This window comes from Pocillopora damicornis, chromosome 5 (assembly GCF_964200805.1).
Source record: "Pocillopora damicornis chromosome 5, jaPocDami1.2, whole genome shotgun sequence".
NCBI classification, from domain to species: Eukaryota; Metazoa; Cnidaria; class Anthozoa; order Scleractinia; family Pocilloporidae; genus Pocillopora; species Pocillopora damicornis.
In genome coordinates, this window is record NC_142674.1 from 698,970 (window position 1) to 718,666 (window position 19,697).

Here is a 19,697-nt window from a genome sequence, read left to right on the forward strand (position 1 = left end):
GCCCAAGTTGTTTTTTCCCCTACCCCTAAACATAGTTTTCCCCTCTTGAAATTGGTTGACTCTTCCCATTTTGATATTTTCTCCTGTAATGAACTTATTTTAAACCTTTTCCTCCAATGGATTTAGTATTGGATTCCAAAGAAATAGACTGAATAAAAATGGCATTGTGCTGCAGCCCGTTAAAATGATGTTTGGTTTTACGACACCACTTACCACACCAGTATACTTGAAAACATATTAACTTTAATTTTTTGCAAATTATTTCCACTACTTTCTAAATAAATTCAGTCTGAAACATAACACTAGTGACTGTGTTATCTGCCCATTGCTTGTCAGCTTATCAACAGTTGCATTCACCGCAGATATTGAATAAAAAAAAAACTACTTAAAAGCAAATGTGCTCCAATATGTTGCCACCCAAAGCAACCAAACATGTCCTATTTGTACAAGTATCAACATCCCTAGTCACAAATTCATGATGTATCCATGTATATGTACAAGTCATACCACTTGATACCACACCTCTATTGCCACTTTATCAAGTTTAAGTGAAGCAATTTTATGTTTGGCAAATGTTTGTGTGTTGTTCCTTTTTTATGACAACAGCAAACAACACAACTTCCAAAATTAAATTCCCACAATGAGGCTTGCCTCTTCATCTGTCAGTCCTTTCAGCCTGAGCTTCTAGAGGATGGTGAACAACAAGTACCCCTTGCCTTTTTCAACATTGTTCCTTAAACACAGACTGGATAGCTGGCCTTGTAACATCAGTAACAAAATCCTCAAAAATTTGACTTGAAAAGTTGTCATATTGTATTGTATATCTTTTCCTATTGATACTGTGGCTGATAATCAAATTCTGATGCTGGCTGTATTGGTTGCGGAGTAGGGTTGAATGGTTTTGGAGGTAACTGTGCAGGGTCTGGGGGCTGCGGCATGACTGAAATGCAAGGAAGAAAGTTAAATAATGAGTACCTAAAGTCATGACTGATCTGCAGTTACCAGTTTGCTATAACTTGATCCCACATGTAAAGTCTGGTAAAGTCTTTAACTAGGGGTGTTACTACTCCTCCCTAGATGGGATGCCAGTCCATCGCAAGGTTTACCCCCCAGCATTTCATCAGGCTTCCCTGACAATTTGCTGATACCATTTATACTCCTGGTTGGAGAAAGGCACTGTAAAAGTTACAGAGCTGTTCCACATTTTAAAACTAAGAAAAGACACTTGAACATTTATAAAGAGCTTTGGCATTAAAAAATTCTGAGAACAAACCTGGTTTGAATTGCTCTGCTGTCATCCTTGTAATTCCAATTCCTATTCCTTCAATTAACGCTAACAGGACAGCTCCTAATGCCGCTGATCTTAGGGCTGCTGATGGTCCACCTAAAGATCGCAGAAGAACTTAGTTACATTTTGCATCACCATTTTTGATCACCACTGGTGGTTATGTAATGTACCTCAAACAGAGTCACACAGTTCTATTCTATGGTTAGTTCTCAAAATTAACAATTACCATTGAATAATAGCAACCATCTCCCTTTTCATAGACAACTGATAAAAATTACTAAATACAGTAGATAAGTCAATTTTGCTTGATAAGTCAAGCATGATGAGTTTGAAGAAATCACTACATGTATCAAGCCAAATTTACATTACATATTTTTCATTATTATATTTTCAACTCTGAATAAAAAATTTCTGGTGTTCTGATTGGTTCACTCTTCTCCAGTTATTGGCCAATATTCTGAGTTACCTTATATGGAAATGCATAATTTATGCTAAGTGTTGTGGAGCTGAATAATTTTGCTTTGTAAAGCTATAAATATCGAAATGTAAAGGATTTAATGAAATTCAATGAAACAGTTATTGCATTTGCACTTGTTGGATAAGAGATACATTATAATGGACTTGATGCATGCTATTACCATCTCATATCCAATGCGTGCTAATTGTTGAATAATTGCTAATAACTATAACCATTAAATGTTGTGGTTTTTTTTCTGCTGATATATTATATCCCAAAAATGTCAGGCTGCAAACTGAGTAAAATTTCCTTTATATTCTGGGCTCTTTTAGAGAGGAATGCGGTTCATAACTTGATAACTCACCTCTTGCTGCTAATACAGCTCCTGTGATAGCACCACTACCTATTGAGTTCCATGGATCCTCTTTGCCTCGTATTCCCATCAGACAGCAGTCAAATGTAGAAAATAAACCTCCCCATACAGCAAAATTACCTGAAATGATAAACTGTTCAATAGCCATACAAAACTGAGTAAACTGTAATGCCTGTAAACTGAAGCACTAACCTCCAAGAACAGGTGCTCTTGTTTTGACAGCACCAATACTGCCATAAAGTCTTTGCCCCTACAAGAAATACCAGAGTTATTTGACCAATCATGAGCACTTAAACAGTCATATAATCCTTAGAGAAGCAGTATACTTGAGATGACCCAATATTTTTTTGTTGGAAAGGACAGAGAGTTTGTCTGGGTACCATCCCATAGTGATAATTTTAAATTTCTTTATTTGCATAACCAATCTCCTCAAAAATGTATCATACTCGTCAACAGAAGAATTTTCTCAAGTATTAAAAAGTCATTTGGAACTGGATTTAGTATGCAGGACTAGCATGAATTTTTCTTTACAATCATACTCTTTGTTTGTTTGAGTACACATGGTGACATTATCACGTGTGTGCATTGCCATGACCATTAAATATCATAAAAGGTCGATATTCATTTTTTTATCTACCGTAGCCACCAAATCAAGTATAACTTAAGTATGTATATCATTTCATGACAGTGGATAAATTCCCTAGGATATGTCTCACAGTTTATCGTCATAGATGTAAGGGTAAATCACATTTTGTAATGCTGTAATCGAGTTTGTCATCAGCTGATCTAGAATCAGTACAGACTACCACGATCCATTAGAACTGAAAGAAGTTTATTTTGAGTAACTGGTTCAGTTATATACAATGCGAATTACGACTTTATTCGGAATAACATCGGACAGAAAAAATCTACATACAAAAAAAGGTAAAGGAACGAAACTTACAGCCGGCGAATTTCTCCATCCTTTCACAAACGAGAAGATTCCTCCACCGATGGCACCCATCATAAACGCTCCTCCACAGTCATCCACGATTCGGTAAGGACTACAAAGAATTCAAGGACATAATTCAGTCATTATTCCTCTAAAAATAACCTTTGTGAAGAAATCCTGGAAATCAGAGGGGCAAGGAAGCATAAAATTACCAAGGCTCTCTTGCATATTCCTCCATCTTGGATCGTACACGTTTTTAACCTGGTTGTGACGCAATAATTGCAACAATATTATATCGCTGTATTCAATTGGTCAATATTTTTCACCAGTGACAGCTTCTTATAGAAAACAAGAAGTTAAAAATGCATGGTGGGTAGTCTTGCTTCAGCCAATGAAAATACACAATAATCGCGCGCCAAATTCTTGTATCAATATGGCGGCTCTTAGTAAGTGAATTTCTCTAAAAAATTTTCTGTGTATTTTCAAGGTGATCTCGCAGATATGTTGTCTTTTACGGAAAAGAGAACATCCTCAGCTAAGCTAGCAGAGTGGAGTCCGTCAGACTGGCCAGAATCTCTACGAGAAATGAGGGTATCTTATTACAAATATCTGTCTCAACATCGAAAAAAAGCTACTTTGTTCCATTTGTGTGATTTTTTCAAATTCTTATTTTTCAGACGATCGACAATCTGCTGCGATGTTCTATTTGCTACGAATTTTTTGACGTCGCATTGATAACTCCAGAATGCTCCCACAACTGTAGGTTGAATTTTACTTACCTCGAAGTAATGAAAAATTAATTAAATCTGTGAAAGTTGTATACATGTACATTCGAGAGAAACGTTGAGAGGGGGACTCAGCCTTTCCTTGTGTGGGTGACAATTTTAAGCTGAAGGATAGGACGTGGCAACTTAAACATCTGTAGCATTCATACCATAGATATAAGGAGAAATATCCCGCTTCATTCTCTTTTCAGATTGCTCACTTTGCATCAGGAGATCCCTCAGTTATGACACAAAGTGCCCCACTTGTTCCTTGGTGAGTACTGTTATGCTTTTACATGACACGTTGCTGTCAGTTTTGCTCTGTATAATGGTATATGAAGCATAGCTATGGACGATGTACATGTATGACATCTTATTAACACGTTTGACAAAATTAGATGAACATGTAACCATCTATAATTGAGATGACAGTATATAAGTTTAAGTACTGGTTTGATGTCTCTCCAATTTTTCTGTAAAGCTTTTAGAGTAATATATCATTATGGTGATTATTAAGGATATTTCATATCTCAAACATATCATTCCCAGTGAATACAGAGTATGCACTTCTTATACATGGATATTAATTGTTATTATGGACAGATGCATGGCTGGTTCAATTTACATCTTGAAACATTTTCTCTTTTGTTGTGTATTTATTTAGTGGAGACACTCACTCTTCAATTACTTTCTATATTCTGTCTTTATTCATCGATTAATTATCTAATAAGTTGCTAGAATTATGGGAAAAGTTTCTGCACAGCCCTGTACTATTGTAAAACAAATCTGTTTTCCCAATAGAAATGTATTGTTTTTGTCATTATTTTCTCTAGTCAAGAACTGAATGCATAATGTAGTGTGGGGCTGTGCAGAAATTTTATCGAATTATGTTACCTGATTACAGTACTTTCACATTGTTTAGTGGTCCTATGTAGTAATATTACTAATATTGGTACAAGTGCTTTTATAATGTTCTCAATACATGATGTCTTTTCTTTCAGAAAGTCACTCCTCTTAGTTTGAAAAATAATAGGGTATTGGATGAATTAGTCAAAAATTTCATAAAAGTCAGGTATGTAACCTAACCTCTCTAAGGTTAGTGGTTCATTCAGTCAATCACTGAGTCTGTCAGTCAGTTAACCAGTCAGTCAATCATTTAGTGAGTCAATAAAGCAGTGTATTGGTCTGTCAGTCAGTCAGTCTGAGACAGTCATTTAGTCTACCTCTTTGGTAATCACTCAACAAGCAAGTCAGTCAATTAGTAGGTCAGGCAGTTTGTTAGTCTTATGATCTGTCTGTCAATCACTTAGTCTCTGTCTGTTAGTCATTCAGTAAATAAGTTAATATTAGTGGGCTACACAGTCTGTCAGTTATTCAGTTAGTCAATTTGTCTGTAAGTCTGTGTCTTTTTCTGTCTGTCAATCTTTCAGTCTGTTTATCTGTCAATTAGTGTGTCTGTTGTTTGGTCTGTCAGTCATTCAGTCTGTATGTTAATTTATCTTTTTGTCTGTCTGTCTGTCTGTTTGTCAGTAATTCAGTCGGTTTGCCAGTCATTCAGTCTGTATGTCAGTCACTTGGTCTGTCAGTCAGTCAGTCTGACTATTTGTCTGTCTTTGTAGGTGACTGACTGTATGTAGGGCATTTTGTTTACAGTAAGCAAGAAATCTCAAAGAGATGGCATACAGACTATATACATGCATGGACAAAAAGAGTACAGTAAATTTGCGGTTGCCCTAAGTACCCTTATGATCATTTCATTATATTGCTAGAAATGATCATCTTAGTTGTAACCTTATTATTATTTATTCCATATTTGTTGTAGAACAAAACTCCTGGAACTAACAACAACTACAGTGCAGGTCACAAGTTTACAGTCTGGAACCAAAAAGGGTGGTGAAGCAAAAAACGAAAAAAGCATCAACACCTCTAAAAAAAACACAAAAAGGAGAAAGGTATTCTTTGTTGTCAAATTTTTTGATGAACAGATTCTTAGTTAACAAGTGCTTCATGTGACTATCAAGAAACAAAGGTGAGTCCCTGACAAGAAATTGAGCCCTTGCAGAATTTCCTTCAATTATTTCCTTGCAAGATTAAATGTTAAGAACTTTGGTCTTTTTCGAGTAGTTTGCATAAGGTAGTTTAAAATGCATGTCAGTAGTAGTTTATATTCTTTGTCTAATTTAAAGTGTTTTATCTTAAATGCTCAGTCAAGTTCTCAAAACAATACAACCTCTACAAGTCCAGACACAAAGAGACAGAAACTTGATGCAGAGAATGAACAAGACTTGATTCTGGTTGAAGTAGCTGAAAATGATAAGGAGGAAAACTCAAGCAGACAATCAACCCCAGAGGTTGCAGTCATTGAAATGGAAAAACAAGTGCAAGAACCACAGCCATCAGAACCACAATCATCAGAACCACAATCATCAGAATCACAGCCATCGGAGCCACAGCCAGTTAGCATCAGTGAACATAGATCTGATGAAAGACAACCATCACAGCCACAAGATCCAGAGTTAGGTCAGTAGGAGGAAGAGGTTCTTAGCTGGAAGGCCTATTTTACTGTAGCTAATCCTTGTTTCAGTAGTGTAACAGTACCAAGAATCTCAAGTACATGTACTTTAAGTCTTTCTATGTTTTTGGTAAAATTGGTTGTGTTGTCTGTTGGTGTTGTTAAGAGTTGTCCTGATAATGACTGTGGTTGGTTCTTCTTAGGACTGAAAATTTCTTCTTAGGCTGAAAATTTTACATGTACAGTATGTCTTTGGTAAATACTTCAGTCATGCTTATGAAGATATAATTTTCTTTTGTTTATCAGCTGAGTGTCCAGTTTGTGGTGACATGATCCTGCACAGGAAAATTAATTCTCATCTTGATGTTTGCCTTAACAGAACAGAAAAGAAAAGTTCTTTACGAATGTATGTTAAAAAATCTATGTCTATGTGTGTTCATAATTATAAGGAATTAGTTTAGAAACGTAAAAACTGAAACTTAACTTATACTCATGAATAGTGTCAGTGACATCAATAGACCTGTAAGTATTTTGATAACTAATCTACATTGGTGATACCATTTTCCACTAAAAAGCAGGAAAAAATCAAGTGAACCCTCAACTAGTAAATCAAGCAAGCGCAAGAGTCCAGTTGATGTAGGGCTGCAAGATTCACCTGCTTGTTCAAGTAGTGAACCAGGATCATCTACAACAGAGCAAGAAGTTTCCTTCGCAGCAGTATCATCCAACATGACAATTAAAGGCTCTAATGCTTTGATGTAAGTCAATGGTTCAAATATAAAACAAAACAAAATGGCAAAATGATCCACAAAGAATAACTGGAGGCTTATTCTTTGTTGACTGTTTTGCTGTCTCTTTGCCAACATGTTGTCAGTCAGCTTAGGTTTGCAATCCCACTGACATTACCCCCCTCCCAATCCCAACCCTCCCCTCCTCCCCCCCTTCATTCTTTATCCAGGAAAATGTGTTCTCTCTTTGAGGGCAAATACTGTTACACACATATAACTGGTTGACACTCAATTTTTTTGGCACTAAAAGCAATTAATTTGTTGGTAGTATTTTGTTTTTAATTTTTACGATTATTTTTTTTGATCTCTGATTTCTCTTTAGCCGAATGATTCAGAGAAGAAAGCCTCTTCCAAAACTTGTATACAATGTCATGTCAGACAAGGAATTACTAAAAAGATTAAAAGAATGGAATTTATCAACAAAGGGAAATCGAACAGTAAGTACTCAATAGGGTGCTACATGTTGGTAACACAATAATATGAATTTCAGCATTGACCAGCTGATCACTGAGAGAGTTCACCAATTGATCAAGATCAAAGAAATTATTTAACCTTTTTGCCTTTTAACTCCCAAAAGTGATTATCATACAACTTCTCCCTATAATACCCAGACATTATCCAGCAAACAGGTAATGAGAATACTCAGACTTATCAGGTAGAAGTTATCTTAACCTAACCTTGAATTTACAAGGAAATGCATAGCAGTGAATTAAAGAGGGGAGAATTAATAATTAGATCTTTGGAGCTGAAGGGTTAACAACTCAATGAGTCTTTCATTGCATGTGCTTCTTCTATTCACACTGAATAAATGTGAAGAAAATTATGACAGTTATGTTTAATTAATATTGATCTTGTGTGTTGTTATATCTGAAGTATGACCCTAAAAACACAGCATTCCAGTGGTATCAGACAAGTTTTGCAACAAGCATTGTCCTCAGGATCTCATAACATTTCAAAAGTTTTTGTCTTGTCATGGTAGCATAAGCTGCTCATTATATAGACACCTGGTTAATGTTTTTTTAGAGTCCCCTGTGAATTTGATTGATTTTTTTGTACTTTTTTTATTACTTTTTCAGACACTTATCAAAAGACATCAAGAGTTTGTAATGCTTTACAATTCACAGTGTGATTCAGAAAAGCCCATGACAGGTAACCAATAAATTACCTCCTTCATCATATGGGTACATAAATTATTCAAATTATTCTTCATCTGACAGTCCTCAATGAAAAGTTTATGTGCTAGAATTATCACTAATTATTAACACTTTCCTTTATTATCCAATGACATATTATGGATTTCAATGAGGAGTAACTTCATAAGTCCTCAATACTGATAAGGTAATAACAATTTCCCACACAGCTGCACAAATTGTAAGGGAAGTGGAAAAAGCTGAGCTAACAAAGGAGAGAGAGGCAGCATCTGTTGCTGAAGCTCCCACATCTGTATGTAAATAAATTGTTTGAAAATAATTTAATGCAAATGAATTATTTGCTTTTGTTTAGTGACTGGTTTTCAGGTGATGAAAAAATTCCACAGAGTTTGTATGGGCTAAGAAAGCTAGGAATTTCTTGTGTGGGTTATGGAAAGCCATGGAAATGACAAAAAAATTATCAGTTTGAGAACAAAAAAGCTATAAATACTTTAGTAATAGTATGATTAGTGTTTCCATGTAATTCTTTAAGAGTTCTTGCAGTTCTTTGGGAAGGAACAGCTTAGTAGCAGAGCTTGCAGAGCGTAGCCCCATAATTATACAAAATGGTAGTAGTAACCCATCAAGCCGAAAAAATTTGGACTTATGATCATATGACCGTAAGACTGTACGACTGTACGACTGTATGACTGTACAACTGTACAACTGTATGACCATATGACCGTACGACCGCACAACTGTACGACCGTACGACCGACCATACAAGGTGCTTCTTATAACATGCATGGTCAACTGTACTATGCAGGCACACCAACGCCATGGCTTTGTCCAGTAGTCCAGTGGTCAGTGCACTGGGCTCCGAGTTGGTCAACCCAGGTTCTAGTCCTGGCTGGGGCAAGGCATTGTGCCCTTGGGACGTGCAGGAAAAAAAATGTGAGCTCTGCTTTTAGGCTTGGCTAAATCTATATTATAGTTTTCCATAGTGTTACATGCATTTTTGTAAGCATGGACCTACATGTGCAGTATACATGCATTTTTGAGTGATGTGAAATTGCAAATGTTATACATAAATTCTAGAAATCCTTTTCCTTTAATTTTTTCATCAGTGAATTACCTGGTTAATGTAGATGTTCTAACTTCCTTTTCTACATTTGGTTCCAAAGCATGGAGTTTATTTTACAAAAGATCAAAGCGAGGAGGAGATGGACCAAGTTCGTCAGGAATACTGTAAGTTGTCAGCCCTCACTTGAATTAAGTTTTACTTGACTGCTTGAAGTTTGTGGTTGCAGTGTAAATCAGTCAGCCAATATGTATTGGGTTTATTGAGACAGAGTTTTATCTTGGTTGGGAAGCTGTGTCATCACTGTTGATGTAGCACAGGGTTCCCACATTTAATATTGTGACCTGTTGTCATGTTTCAACCATAATGTTTAGTTGTTTTTTCAGTGTCAATTTCTCACTCTTTTCTCATGCAAGTAATTACTGAAAAAATTGTATCACGATCATTGTTATCTGAACATCTTTACTTTTTTGTCAGTGAATCAACATAAAAATGAGTTTGAAAAGCTGATAGCTGATATGCAAAAGAGAAAGAAAGGGCAAAGAAATAAATCTGCCAAAAAGACTCCAGGTTAGTGGAAGAGCTGCATTTAGTAGTGTTAGTGTAAATTTGCTGCTGGTGCTGAAATTTTGGGTTTTTAGGCTGAGCTAAGTACTGATATTTTAACTTTTTTTTTCACAGAAAGTGAAAGTTTGGAGGTGTTAAAGACTGACCCCACTGATGAAGATGTGGGCAAGATAGACCAAGATAAAAGTGACACTTATGAGCAGGAAATCATGGAAAGCAGAAGGATATCACAATCAAGTGATCAAACATATCCACCTTTCTTTAGGAAAAGCACTGCTGCTCCAGGTTTATCAAAAGATGGCAACAGCAGGACTTCATCAGTCATCCCAGAGCCGCCATCTTCTCCAAGTCTGGTGTCCTTGGAGGAGGATGAGCCAGGTACACCATCACTAGGCTTAGAGGATGATGATTGGGTAAGTTGTCATTTTGATTGATCAATGCAATTGTGTAATACTTTAATTATTGTTTTGACAAAATTGTTCCAGAGAGAGGGAGAGAGAGAAATACAAGAAGAAGACACTATGGGGAAACTTTGATTAAAGAACCTCCATGTTTTGGAGCTCAACATTTTTTTTTATTAATTTACTATGCGTCAACTCAAAATCACAAGGTCACTGAAAATAGGAAAATCAAAAGAAATCAGAATAAGCTTCCTATAGTTGACTATTGCCTGATAAAATGTAATGCTGACCACAAAAATTGCCCCTGAAACAAAGAATATTAGTGAAGGTTGACACAACAATTTAACGCATGATACTTGGACTACCAAAAAATTTTTCCTCCTATTTTTCTAGGTTTTTTTTTCCTGAAAAATTTTGAGTTAAAAAAGTTTGTACTTGAAAAAAATTTCTTATGCTTTAAGGGGGTCGATAAATTTTTAAAGCAGTTTTTTTTGTAATGACTGAACCTGAACCTGTTGCAGAATGAAAATGGAAATAAGATAAAACATGATACATGTGTGATGGTGGGTTTGCTTGTTTTGCTTCAAAAGGACCTTAAAGATGAAGAATCAGAGGATCCCAGTGTTATTCCAGAAAGGTATCTTATAATTATTACACATGTACTGTAGGTTTCATTGTTGATTTACACTCTTTGCTTACCCCTTTGACCTTTAGACGAACATCTAATTTCTCCTTACAACTTCATCCCTGAATCTGATGTTAAGGTCATGAGAAAAACAGAAATGATCACCAGCTAAAAAAGCTCTTGATTGTTAAACAAATTCTCCTCATCAGCACCTCAGGAAATGTTTACAGTAGAGTATGGAGAATATGCAAAATGATCTGAGAGTGTAAAAGGTTAACTGCTTTATCTCATGGTTCCCATTGCAGCCCAGTGATAAAAGTTGGTTCAAAAATAACAGATGAAAGAACAGACAAGGATACCGACAGTGATGAGGAGTGTCAACTGACATTTTTTAAGAATAAAAAAGTCAAATCTAACCTGTTTTAATGTAGGTTTTGCTCTATAGTGCAAAATTTTAATTCTTATAATCATTAACCTCCTAACCTCTTTGATCAGAAAGGTAAATCTCAACTGATATCGTCGGCAAGTGAGGAGAGATGTTACATGTATATACTTAAATGTTATTTTTACAATTAATTATATTCCTAATTCTCATCCCCCCCTTTTTTTTTTGGAAACTACATCAGTGCAAGGAGAATGAAGTACAAATTAAGCCACAAATTGTTTTAAATATGAAAATCTTGAAATTCATTGTAGAAGATTTTGAAGTCTATATCAATTCAATTGTGAGAAACTGTATTTAAAGACTAGGTGTGTCTTGAATACTTCCATCAAAAATATCCTTACCCATTCAGCTGTGTCCAAATTTGAAAATATCAGTTTGCAAAGTTAAATTATAATTAGTTCAAAAAGTTTAAATTGCTATTCAAAATTCATCTACTGATTGTAAAGCTCATTCAGTGATGCAGAATACATTTTATATTCCTCAAAGAAGCAGTTAAAATTGATGTCTATGAGCAGGATAAAATGGGTCAAAGTAACAACTTAATTTTGAAAAATCTGTTAATTTCTGACGCAGTGAAGAGCTGTATAGCATTACTCCCCAGCCTTTGTAAATAACTGAAGAAATATATAATTCTGAAATGTTTTTTAATAATAATAGTGTGATAAATGAGGCACAGGTTACTACTATTGGTAAGAAATTTAGTCTAATGTAGAATATTATTTTTCCTGTAAAGCAACAGGTCAAATACTGAATTCCGACCCAATGTATAAAGCACTAGGTGTGAAAGAGCAATGAAAGGCTCTAAGAAAAGCATTGTGGACTATATTCTCTTCAGTCTTCTTTGCATTACTTTGTTCTTGCTTTTTCATCAGTGTGTCCAAGAACACCACCCCTCTCACAGTCCTTCTGTATGTACACACCAAGACACTTCAACTACAAGCAGTCCTCCACTTTAGCAAAGTCCATCATGCGAGCTACACGAGTGAGGCATTTGAAAAGTAGCCTCACTCATGGAGCTCCTGCAGTGCATCGAGGTCACTCCAAGAACTTCCCATGGCACGCTAACATTAATTTTTTCCCTGTTTTTCTTTTACTGGCTCAACAGACATTGCTGAAAAGGAGGGACTACTTGTAGTCTAGTACACACTTTCCCTCCATATTTAAAGTACATGCTTCTCCCCAAAATATGTTTATACAGTTTCTTTTTTTATTTATGCAAAGGATTGATTAAAGGTAAAGAAATGAGCACACCAAGACTTGATGACAATTATGATCATTTGTTTAATTGTTTTTAAGTTTGTTAGGCCATCATGGACTTTGACAACTTAATATGGGAAGAGAACTGAGATCTGAGAAAAAATTGTAAAAATGTTATTTAATGTACTGTAATGCCAGTTATTTCCAGGCAAAAGCCTTCACACAAGTTTCATATTACCCCATGAACTAAACAAATAGAGCTACACCAACAAATTAGTAACATCCTAATAATTGAGAAATGTAAGAAAATTTTTTAAAAAAGAATATTTGAAATCTTTCATTGTTTTCTTTAAATCACCACCTAAAGTTTGAATCAATATTTCTTTCTCTACCATTTTCCAATCTCTCAGTTATTTTATGAATCATTTCCTATCTATATGGTAAATAGCTGTCATACCCACCTTTTCAATAGTTTTTACTGATGACAACAAACAAAACATACTACATGAAAGAAAGAAAGCACAGTGTAATTTAAACCTTTCATTGCGAATCAAAGGCACATAAAAACTGAGTTAATTAACTATTACCCTGATTTGGGTGATTACATTTTGAAAACAGGCTTGCTCTCCTACTAGGCACAAAGCAAGTTTTTTTTAGCTAGTGAGAATACACTGATGCACATATGCAGTGTTCTTTGAAACTTGTTAGAAAGAGATGTTAAGTCGATTCTCTGTAAAACGGGCACTTGAGAGACCACTTTGTGTCTCAATTCCAAACTGTTTTGACAAATTGAACATTGAAATGGCAGCACCATCTTTACTGTTCTTTCTTGAGGTGAAAGCACCTCTGACAGAGGTGTCTGTATAAAGAGCAATGACTGTCTTACCAACAGCTTTTGAACGGGATTTTGTTTAGCAGAAATCATAAGACAGAAAAAGATTCTTGATCCCCTCTAATGACACAAAAAATACAAATTGTTCCTAATAATTACTGTACCAATATAAAAATCATTCTTTTGTCAGGAGCTGTCATCCTGATTATTTAATCCATTACTTGTAAATTCAGAACCAAGAGATGGCCCTGGGTCTGTGCCATCTTCTGATAGTGGTCTGGGTGAATTCCTGTCTGGTGTGACAGAGGGTGAATTTTCAGGTTTTAAAAGTTTATAATCTGTTATAATCACAGTGATGTTTCCTACGGTGACGGCCATGTGCTGTGCACTGCTTCTGTCAATGTTTTTGAGTCGAGGCCTATAAAATTAAAAGGTTTTAGATAAATATGAATCATTTCACATTCCCATGTGGTAGAACATTTGGGTGGGTGGGTGCTGAATAATTTCCTTCCACATTTTTGCTGGTATCTTGAATTTCTCTACAATAAGGGGGTTGTAACAAGTAGAAAAGGGTACAAAATGGGAATAGCAAGGCAATCTCATAGGCTAATGGTTCTCATTTAGTGCCAACTGGTGGCTAAAAAGCTGGCTACCTTGACTTTTCTTAAAATTATGTGAGTAAGTTGTAAACAGAAAACTGTTAGAAAAATCAAAACAATTCCCTGCTACTAGGGAGAGAACTTGGGATTAAGTCAGGAGACCAGAGCTTGGAGGATTCTCCAACTCTCATCCAAGGTGTGTGCTACAGAAAAAAGTGGGCAGTCATTTTATTTCTGTGCAAGTCCAAAGTACATAAAAAGCTCTAATTTTGCCCAAACAATATACTCTATTAAAGTTTGTGCTGCTTACCTTAATTTTTTAAATGGTCTTTTAGCCACAGCCTTTTTTAAAGGAGGAGGTGATGTAACAAACTGTTGAGCAACTTGCTGAGCTACTAACTGAGAATTAAGTTTTGGTTTCCTGGTAATGCAACAAAAATAAATATTAGTGACACAGAATGATTAACCCCTAAACTCCCACAATTAACAGAAGGATTAACCCCTAAACTCCCATGAGTGACCATGAGTGATCAAGAGATCTATGACATTGACAATCCCTGGACTTATAAAACTATCTGTACAAAATGTAATTCATGTTGTAGCTTGAAAACAACACCAACTCCATGCTGTTCTTAATTATTAATTATTGATGTAATCATTGTGCTATTTTAATACTCCTGGGACCACAGTAATTGGCTATCGCTGTTGTGGTTGCCTGCCCGTTATTGTTAGTTTAATTTACCATTGTAAGTATTGTTAGCAAAGCTAATAAATAAATAAAAGACAGAATTTCTCCTTACAATATCAATACAATATCAAGCAGGCAAGTAATGAGAATAAAGAAAAATATCAGTTAGAGGGTTCTTAGTTGATCTGATAGCAAATTCTCTGAACTAACATTATATGGCAGATAGAAAGGAATATTACTAATGAGATCCTGGGAGTTAAAGAGTTAAAAATAAACTTCTAAAATCCAATTATCACCTAACATGAAAATTTTTTAATTTAATTTAACTAATCATAATTATTTGAATTGTCTTTGATCCACATAAATACAAAGGCAAAACAATGTTCTCCCTTAAGTCAAATAAAAAACTCTGTGAGTCACATGTTGCATGTATTCAAAATCATTCCAATTGTTCATCAAGGAATCATCTAGCACTTAGCTCTCATCTTTACAACTCTCTGAGAAGTAAATATGAAACTAATCACTTCCTATCTAATTTAAATTCTGTCCCTTAGACAGGAAACTGAAGAAATTAATTCCCAGCAGAAATTTCAGTCATGCTGAATTTCTAAAAGGGGGAAAAAATAAACAGGAAAACATCCTGCTTTTCTCCCTTCTTCAATTCATCCTAAAAATAACAAACAAAACTGAATACAAATCCATACAGTTAAGGTTTCTGAGCATCATTAAGGCAAAACAGTCCGGATATTCCAGACAGTGTTATAACATGCACATTCCGAGGAGGGTCGGGTGGGGAGAATTGATACACTACAAAAGTAACCTTTAAAGGCCATCATAAATTAACAAAAGGTCCCTTGTAATCATGGAATGGGTCACGCTTTTATTATTGAAAGCGCAATATTTACAAAAGGCGAAAGTTTGACCGCAAAAATGCTAAGACTCGACCACAAGCATCTGTTTCGAATCTTTTATAAGTTGACTTATGGTAGATCGTATTCGATCTTCATGCACATGGCGTTTGATTTTGTATCATCTGTCACAAAAACCATATCGAATTGCAATTTTTTTACTTTCACCCTTCGAAATGATTCAACCTGATGTTATTTTGTCATTTCTATTCAAAACAAAACAAAAACATACTCCAGATGCGTGAAGCATGGGAAACACATTGCGACCGTAATTTTCTGTCCTGCAGACAGTAATTATAGAGAACAAACAAATACTCTAGTGCCACGCGTTACCTTGTTGAAGTTCCCTTTCTAACATCGCACATCGCACATTTAAAGGCTTCGGCTCCATTTCTGTACGTACACACACTACAGTCCCAGTAATTCTCATCTGTGCTCGGCCTTAACACTTTACGAATCCTGTGGTGAGACAAAACAGTCCAAACACTCGAGAAATTTCAACTGCTCTAAGCTTGCACACGAGTGATTCGATTGGTCGATTGCCTTTATTTTCTGAAACTTATCGTCGCTTTTCTGCATAGAAGGGGCAGATATTTACATCTACTAACATCTTAGACTCCAGCATTTCATTTTCTTTCACTCTTGATACCTTTATATGATTAACAATCACGCAATAGTCTCGCAGTGCTCGTTTTCCAACAAAAACAACAGGATTCAAGAGACACAAATTCGATTTGGAGCACGCGCTATAATCGTATCAAACTTCGACTCTAATACAACGCCAAAAGCTTCCTTACTTGACTGGGCTTTTCTTCTCCACCTTCTCCTCCATACTGCATGAAAAAGAAGCTCCAGTATAGAGAAATCTATATATTTCTAACTTGAATTTTTCTCTCAGTGTTATCTTCTGCTCTCGTTTGTATACAGGCACGGCTTACAGTGAATAACCAATCACAGAACAGGACGACCGGCGGAACCTCACGACAATAGCTTACCTAATATGGCTTGTGAAAGCGTGACTTCCCTCGAGTCTAGCTACCCGCGCAAATTTCTCCCACTACAAGCGGAAATGAAATAACACTGGAATTTCAAATATTCTGGAAAAAGATTGCGAGAAAAATATTATTTTTGAAGTTCGAGCCCAGTGAAACTGTAATTTTCTGAGAATTGTACAAACTCAGCCTTAAAGAACGACTTTTTCAAGTGCGCTTAATGAAAAACTGTAACTAATTCTCGCCCCTACCACCGAGTAGAGACTAAGAAGACTCACTTAAGTCTTTCTCCTTCATAAATTGTGTTTCCTCGAAGCGACAAAGATAGAATTTAAACAAAGAACGCCGTCCTCTCAAGAGAGGTGCACGTGGAGAACATAACCCCAGGCTGTTTTCAACTCATTAAATTTAAAAAAAAAAAAAAAAAAAAAAAAAAAAATTCTTCGCCCGACCACGATAAGTTATAAGGCCTCGAGCCGCGAGAGGTCTGCAAGGGATCTGGCACTGATTATTAGTGCCAGATCCTCGCTAATCCCCTCCCCGACTCGTCTCGAATCTATCCGGGGGCGTAGAAGTGTGTCTTGCAGCGCACGTAATGATGACCTGCTAGCAATCTGTCTTGTGTTGAGACTACGTGTGCTCCATCTTTGTCAGGGTAATCTGTCGCTAGAATCAATGGAAACAACCAAAAAAATAACATCCTGGCATCATGTGGATTCTGGGGAGCGGCGGGGTGGAACAAAAGGAGGTTGTTTCCTAGAGTTCATGCCTTGTTGTTGGGGTATCTTTTCCTTGCTGACTTGTTTTGTTCGTGTCAGTTTTTTTCCTGTTTTTTTTTTGGGTTTTTTTTTTCTGCGGATATCTTTTGAGTCACGCTATGAGTTATGCTAAAAAGCAGTGGTGCTAGTAGTTTATCTGCTTTTCCTTTCAGTGTTGTTTTGAGACAAAAAAAGTGATTTGTCTTAGACCGCCATATCCTTCCGCGCTTTCCTGCTATCACGTGCTGCGTTCTTGTGGGTGCGTTTGTGCTTTTCTTCTTCGCAAAACAAAATGCTGACAAACATGTCATTTATTTAAATACTGAAGAGCAACAATGCGAACGTAATTTTATTTCTTGTTTCTACGATTGAGTTTACGAAGCAATTAAATAAAAACATAAATTTAACATCTACCTTGGATTTGACCTAATATTTTTTAACTAAGAGTAAGCTATACTCATTATCTACCCACTTATTTTACAGATTTGAAGCTTAAATGCTTGTAGCTTTCATAAAGCTATGAATAATATGAATTTTATTGCTAAACTATACCTCTATAAAGACAGTCTCAAAGCGATTCTGACACATTTCTCTCTAACGCAACTGACATTCTAGTTTTGGCCCTATAGTCCTTAACTTCCAGGAGTAATCAAGACAGAATTTCTACATCAAGGAGACAAGTGATGAGAATAAAGAAAAATATCAATCAAGGGATTATTAGTTGATCCAAATCCAAATTATCTAAACTAACATCATAAGAATTGTAAACCAAACAGTAAACAGAATTACTACATCTTTGCCACAAATTACCAACCCTTTGGGGTCAAACCTCTGTTGAGTCGTATCGGCTCTGTGAACTTAACAAACTCTTTTTTGCCCTTTTTCTACTCGTTTTAAACATTTTTCTGTATAAGTCATACATTTTAACCTCGATGAAATCAGTAATCAACGCATTTTTTTTTTCACTAGAAACATACTAAATTCAATCAACTTCGGAGTAAAATTCGTTAAAAAAATATTAATTTTTATAATTAATACCATTACCATTAAAATACTATTAATACCACTAGTTCATATCAAGTAAAATGTTTAAAAAATTTTAACAGCGAGTACTTTAAAAATCATAACCCCCAAGTGACAAATTTAACTCAGTGTACAAAAATTTCCCAAGTCAAGGCACAGGCATACCTGACATTGCTTTACAAAATATTTCAAAAACAGACGTTGGACAGCATAATGGAATCCAGCTAAGAGAATAACGGTCACTCCGAAAGGAATCCATTGGAGTTATTTTTTACCCAGGGGAATCTCCCAATAACCAATCCCGGATCGCCAAATAGGCTGACGCAGAGGTCAGAAAGCAAATAAATCAAAATCCCGGATGACTTTTGATACAAGATTAAAAGTATACGGAGATTCGGTCTATCAGCTTAATCCTTTCGTGCTGTATATGCAATACACTTTTTTTTCTTACAAGACACCAATTTTGAACCCCTCTAGAAAGCCCCTAAGATTCCCTTCCTATTCCCTAGGCAACCAGCCTCCTTAATTTTGATAGGTAGCTATTATTGGCTTCCTAGAGCGTCGCGACCCTACAATTTTGTAACATTGGATCTAGTATTCTTCCCCAGGATGTATTTAACCTTGTAAGGCTCGGTTTCTGCATTAATTGCTTTTGTTTTGTTTTGTTTCGTTTTTTTTTAATTTAGTGCGACAGTATCCTCGCAAAAAAATAAAAGTCGTCTCTTAGGCTCTTTCGTCAACATTAAAAAAAAAAAAAAAATTAAAATTTGTAAAGAACCGAGACTAGCATCTTTAAAATTTGATAATCCTTGCAGAGTGTTAACAAGCCACGCGTTATTTCAGCCCGAAAAATAAAGTAGTTAATAAGCAAGAAAGAAATATAGAGCAAATTGAGAGTGATTGGGGAAATAGCACATTTATGCAAAAGAGGACTTTTTCCGTGTTTACACACCCTTATCAAAACATGTGGGGGTTGCCGCCATTTGAGGCAGTGTGCAGAAAAGTAGTCCAAGGTTTGCATGACTGACGGAGAGAAAACACACACACACACTCAAGAAAAACAAAAAGATCTACACGACGTTTAAGTGTTAGTAAAAAAAGGAACAAACAAAACAACATAAAAACACTAAACTAACGTAGCGATATTTATGGCATAAAAAATATATCTATCCTTCCCGATGTCCCTTGAAATGTAACCAGCGAAAGCGGAAAAACCTGGAAAGTAAAATAATAAGAATAAGGAATTATATCTATTTTTTGATACGCGCTCTGTGATTGGTAAATTTAGCGACCTACTAACATTTGCTTTTTTAAAACTTTTTGAAAAAACAAGAACTC

General features: G+C 35.7%; 4 protein-coding genes across 7 annotated transcripts in view; 1 reads left to right on the forward strand and 3 right to left on the reverse strand.

The window, feature by feature from the left end:
• Positions 1–223: 223 nt before the first annotated feature.
• On the reverse strand, positions 224–3,363 carry LOC113677235 (mitochondrial import inner membrane translocase subunit Tim17-B). Its single transcript, XM_027194001.2, has 6 exons — positions 3,262–3,363; positions 3,062–3,161; positions 2,311–2,368; positions 2,110–2,238; positions 1,274–1,384; positions 224–940 (listed from the first exon to the last, which is right to left on the reverse strand). The coding sequence occupies exons 1-6, from the start codon at positions 3,285–3,287 to the stop codon at positions 831–833; spliced, it is 534 nt and encodes a 177-aa protein (XP_027049802.1). The 5' UTR covers positions 3,288–3,363; the 3' UTR covers positions 224–830.
• Positions 3,364–3,439: 76 nt separating this feature from the next.
• LOC113677252 (E3 ubiquitin-protein ligase RAD18) lies at positions 3,440–12,613 on the forward strand. Of its 2 annotated transcripts, none has more exons than XM_027194036.2 (16): positions 3,440–3,640; positions 3,727–3,808; positions 4,026–4,087; positions 4,815–4,885; positions 5,636–5,765; positions 6,021–6,333; positions 6,632–6,731; positions 6,901–7,083; positions 7,436–7,550; positions 8,190–8,262; positions 8,474–8,556; positions 9,428–9,491; positions 9,802–9,894; positions 10,006–10,304; positions 10,883–10,929; positions 11,223–12,613. In XM_027194036.2, exons 1-16 carry the CDS (start codon positions 3,551–3,553, stop codon positions 11,341–11,343), a joined length of 1,926 nt encoding a protein of 641 aa, XP_027049837.2. In that variant the 5' UTR covers positions 3,440–3,550; the 3' UTR covers positions 11,344–12,613. The 2 variants fall into 2 exon arrangements, with proteins under 2 accessions (XP_027049837.2, XP_089063800.1); XM_089207674.1 differs by having other exon boundaries at positions 6,904–7,083.
• A 6-nt stretch (positions 12,614–12,619) lies between these two features.
• Positions 12,620–16,527, reverse strand: LOC113677251 (YY1-associated factor 2). Its single transcript, XM_027194035.2, has 4 exons — positions 16,384–16,527; positions 15,920–16,045; positions 14,301–14,411; positions 12,620–13,809 (listed from the first exon to the last, which is right to left on the reverse strand). Exons 1-4 carry the CDS (start codon positions 16,416–16,418, stop codon positions 13,578–13,580), a joined length of 504 nt encoding a protein of 167 aa, XP_027049836.2. The 5' UTR covers positions 16,419–16,527; the 3' UTR covers positions 12,620–13,577.
• A 1,102-nt stretch (positions 16,528–17,629) lies between these two features.
• Positions 17,630–19,697, reverse strand: part of LOC113677250 (stabilin-2) — a 48,480-nt gene continuing 46,412 nt past the window's right edge. For all 3 annotated transcript variants that reach the window (XM_089207669.1, XM_089207667.1, XM_089207668.1), the window contains one exon: positions 17,630–19,574. The gene's annotated coding sequence lies outside the window, so the exon portion shown is untranslated. The remainder of the gene's footprint in view (positions 19,575–19,697) is intronic.

What these genes read in the sequence shown, in the direction of transcription:
- LOC113677235 (XM_027194001.2), bottom strand. Translation starts at nt 3,287, where the DNA reads ATGGAGGAATATGCAAGAGAGCCTTG. An exon ending in GATGGAGAAATTCGCCGGCT is followed by an intron (nt 2,369 to 3,061) that starts GTAAGTTTCGTT and finishes TATTTCTTGTAG; the next exon opens with GGGCAAAGACTTTATGGCAG. An exon ending in AGCAGAGCAATTCAAACCAG is followed by an intron (nt 941 to 1,273) that starts GTTTGTTCTCAG and finishes CTTGCATTTCAG; the next exon opens with TCATGCCGCAGCCCCCAGAC.
- LOC113677252 (XM_027194036.2), top strand. Translation starts at nt 3,551, where the DNA reads ATGTTGTCTTTTACGGAAAAGAGAACATCCTCAGCTAAGCTAGCAGAG. An exon ending in AAAACACAAAAAGGAGAAAG is followed by an intron (nt 5,766 to 6,020) that starts GTATTCTTTGTT and finishes TTAAATGCTCAG; the next exon opens with TCAAGTTCTCAAAACAATAC. An exon ending in AAGAAAAGTTCTTTACGAAT is followed by an intron (nt 6,732 to 6,900) that starts GTATGTTAAAAA and finishes TCCACTAAAAAG; the next exon opens with CAGGAAAAAATCAAGTGAAC.
- LOC113677251 (XM_027194035.2), bottom strand. Translation starts at nt 16,418, where the DNA reads ATGGAGGAGAAGGTGGAGAAGAAAAGCCCAGTCAA. An exon ending in AGAAAGGGAACTTCAACAAG is followed by an intron (nt 14,412 to 15,919) that starts GTAACGCGTGGC and finishes TTGCATTACCAG; the next exon opens with GAAACCAAAACTTAATTCTC. An exon ending in AGACCATTTAAAAAATTAAG is followed by an intron (nt 13,810 to 14,300) that starts GTAAGCAGCACA and finishes TTAATTTTATAG; the next exon opens with GCCTCGACTCAAAAACATTG.